Source organism: Amia ocellicauda, chromosome 1 (genome assembly GCF_036373705.1).
Source record: "Amia ocellicauda isolate fAmiCal2 chromosome 1, fAmiCal2.hap1, whole genome shotgun sequence".
NCBI lineage: Eukaryota > Metazoa > Chordata > Actinopteri > Amiiformes > Amiidae > Amia > Amia ocellicauda.
In genome coordinates, this window is record NC_089850.1 from 53,989,115 (window position 1) to 53,992,658 (window position 3,544).

Below are 3,544 nucleotides of genomic sequence, written 5' to 3' on the forward strand. Positions count from 1 at the left end.
TAGGACTGTACTGCTGTGGTTTCATTACTAATGAACCATAACTTATTATTATTATTCTTTCTCTGTTCCAAGCGGGGAATTACCTTAGTTTTAATACTTATTTGTGAAGGAACAATGTAAGTTTTCCTTTGTTAATATTTTGGCTATTTGCTCTTTTTCTTCACACAAGTGCAGTTGAAATAGCAAAAAGTGTAGTAATACAGACACCAATAATCCTGCTGGAAAATGGTGTTCAAAAGAATGCAAGCCACAGATCTTTCAAGATTTTTCAGTCCTTGACTTAGTTCACTGTGTGAACGTCCTCAAAGAAACAGTTGTTTGCAAAGAAACTATTTAAAATATATGTATGCAATTTTATCATGGAAACTAAGCAAAGTATAAAGAAAATACTCCAACTATTTCACCATTGGAAAAAATACAAATTAAAACCTGTGTTATGTGTGCATGGACACTAAATACTTAAGGAGAAAATAAAAATAGGGTCCTACTTATTGGATAAGAAAGTGTCCCTCAAACTGAATGTCTATATCATATTGGTGGTTATAAGATAAGATAAATTACTGTTTTGGGAACAAACACAAAAAGCACTATCAGAAATGCATTTTCTTTAATTTAAGTATATCAGAACTCAATTATATTTTTAAGTGCTTTACACTTCCCTGTCAAGTCAACAGACACAATGGGAGGACAAGTGTAGGACAACAAAAAATGATAATTATCTTCAAAATCTTTCTTCTGATTCACATTCAGTTAAGCAATTGAAACCAGTCATTTTAATTCTTGGTTGCCTTTCCGGAGTGACATCACAGGAGTGAAGTATAGACAATTCTGATCATTTTTGGTGCAACTTTTAATTATGTCTTGCACGTTTTATGGAACCTCGAGGAGCCCCTGGACCAACGTCATAGCCTCCAGGTGCATTTTTATACAGGGAACAGTAAGATGAGCACATATCAGATCATTGTTTGTCAGTGTGGTTTAACAAAGAGGAATGCTAGCCCTCAACTTTCCCAGAACAAATAGAGTGACATCAACAAGATTGTCTTCAGTATAATTTTATTTCACTTCAGAACAGTAACTGATAAAATCAAGGCAGTTACAAAATAAGTGTTGAGAAAAGTAATTTGTCAGCATTGAGGAAAGTGGATAGATGGATAGGTACATAGATATCGATACTCCAGTTAATTCAATAGGTGGTGAAGTTAAAGATGACAGTTTCATTGGGATCTGGGATGTAACACCCGACACCTGTGAAGACAAGGGTGAAAGGGGAGGAGGAGAAAGAAAACATTGTTCATTGTCAAGAGAAATGTTTTATTTCTACAACTTTATTGTGTGTATTTTGGATGGCAGAGACATAGGTGCAAGCGGTAACTCAGTACTGCTGATTGCCAGTAGATGTAGAGAGAAAGACAGAGACAGAAAGAGGACAGAGCCATAGACAGGGTGTCAGTGTGAGATCTTGCAGGGCTACACGACCAATATGTGTTTACAGGTTCAGCACAGCAAACTGCATGGACAGTCTCTCTCAGCAGGGTTAGTGTGACTCACCCACATCCAGGGCAGTGCCATCGGTCTTCAGCAGCTGCCAGTAAGTGTGATCAGTGTTGCATCCAGCCACTCCGTTCACACTGACCAGGAAGGGGCCGTAGTTAGAGTCCTCTCTGATGTCAAAACTGCAGGAGAACATGAGCTGATGTCATTGGTGAGCTGCACTACTCACTGATAATTATATAAACTTGGCTATAGAGCGGGAGATCCCCCCCATTTATCACATTTCTGTCTGGCTATTGTATGAGCTTGAAATTCGGTTGTATTTTGTCATATGACATAAGAACAAAGTTGTAGAAACAAAATGACCCCTGAGCACACAGTGCATGTATATGCTCCCAGTGTAATTCTACTGTTCTGTTTTGCATGAATATTTTCAGAATATATATGTATATACTTTAACAGAGATCATAATCTGTAGACTTTATTTGTGTGTGTCTTTTCCCAGTCATTGTTATATTCAGATAAGTGTGTCAATGTGTGATGTTATTGGTCAGCTGGGACACTTATTTCCCTTTTTCCTGGAAATAAATAAGTGATATGACAGTACAATTTCTTCAGTATGCTGGCACTTCTGGATACACCGTAATCTTGAAATAATACAAAGTCATGTTGCTGGATGGTGCTTGGTATATTACTGTCCTGATTCTGTATTTCATTGTTCTTATTTCTGTGTGCCTGCTGTAAACACCCCCTCCCTGACCAGCTCTCCACACCTGAAGTTTTGAGGGTCGGCCTTGTTTATTTTCCTCATTGCCCCCAGCAGGATAGCTCTATATGGGATGGTGGTTGTGTATGTCAGCGTCGGGAGATTGTTGATGGTGTTCTGCACTGACAGTGAGACTGTATATTCCGAGCCTGTGAGAGAAGAAATGCAGCATGTCAACCACTGGTCAGCCCAGGTCCTGAACACCCAGTAAAAGGATTGTGATTTAGTTTGTTTCCCCTCAGAATACACAGGGCTTGTGTTCACATACACATACAACCTTTCACCCTTTGAGTTTATCCGAACACTTGAATTACTTTGCTAGTACAGAAAGTCTCCTGTGACATTGAGAAAAAATAATGGATTAGTAGGGAGGCGGGGGGATATATGTTTAAAACATATGTTTAGATACACCGCATTATTCTGTACTGATAATTTTTCTTGCTGTCTGATCTGTCTGCACAGTAGTCAGAGTAATATTGATGTGTTCCAGTGTGTCCCCTTCTGTCTGCAAAATAATATAGTCAGGTCTTGTCCATGTATCGAGACTTGTGAGACCTCTTACCTGATTGAGTCAGGACCCCCTGGAGCAGCAGCAGAGCAGAGAGGAGCAGTGTCACAGTCAGAGCCATCTTTTCAGCAACTTCTGTCTGCGGTACCGAAACATGCACAAAGCTTTTTATACTTTCTGATGTCACTGATCTGATGCAGGAAGAGGCGTTTGGAAACGCAATTCTATCGCACCAGATTAGTCAGATTTGGTATATGACGCTTGCGGTCTGAGGTGGAACTATGCCGATGTATGAAGGACATGCAGTGAAGGACATGTTTCCTTAATAAAATATTTCAAAAACCAAGTTTGTTGTTGATTTTTCCTTTATCTTTAAAATAATTCTGTAGCTTTTCTGTCAGTTTAACAATGTTCAGAACGCTCCAATTTTTCTCACCTACTTCCTTCATTGGATGACATTTCACATTCTGCAAGAGGGGTTGCACAATATATATCCTGGATCTGGATTGCTGTGCTTGAGTTTTATGTCATCATTGGGTGTTATCGAGAGGTTGTGATTGAGATCGGCATCGATCTAATGCTCAGTCATGATCCCTCTACTGTGTGCACTCTGGGCTTGTGATCAGGAAGACAAACAGACGGCCTCACCTGTCAGAGGATACAGGCTGCCTATTGTCCTCATCTCTCACAGTCTGGTGGGGTTGGTTGTACTGGTGAGCTGGGCTGAAAACAACAACAGGCAAATTCAAATTGGCGTGTGTGCAAAAGTGGGGAAA

General features: G+C 39.8%; 1 protein-coding gene across 1 annotated transcript; it reads right to left on the reverse strand.

The window, feature by feature from the left end:
• Positions 1–1,039: 1,039 nt before the first annotated feature.
• LOC136753145 (transcobalamin-1) lies at positions 1,040–3,181 on the reverse strand. The gene is made up of 4 exons (XM_066709008.1): positions 2,823–3,181; positions 2,268–2,409; positions 1,552–1,676; positions 1,040–1,248 (listed from the first exon to the last, which is right to left on the reverse strand). The coding sequence occupies exons 1-4, from the start codon at positions 2,887–2,889 to the stop codon at positions 1,187–1,189; spliced, it is 396 nt and encodes a 131-aa protein (XP_066565105.1). The 5' UTR covers positions 2,890–3,181; the 3' UTR covers positions 1,040–1,186.
• Positions 3,182–3,544: the final 363 nt, after the last annotated feature.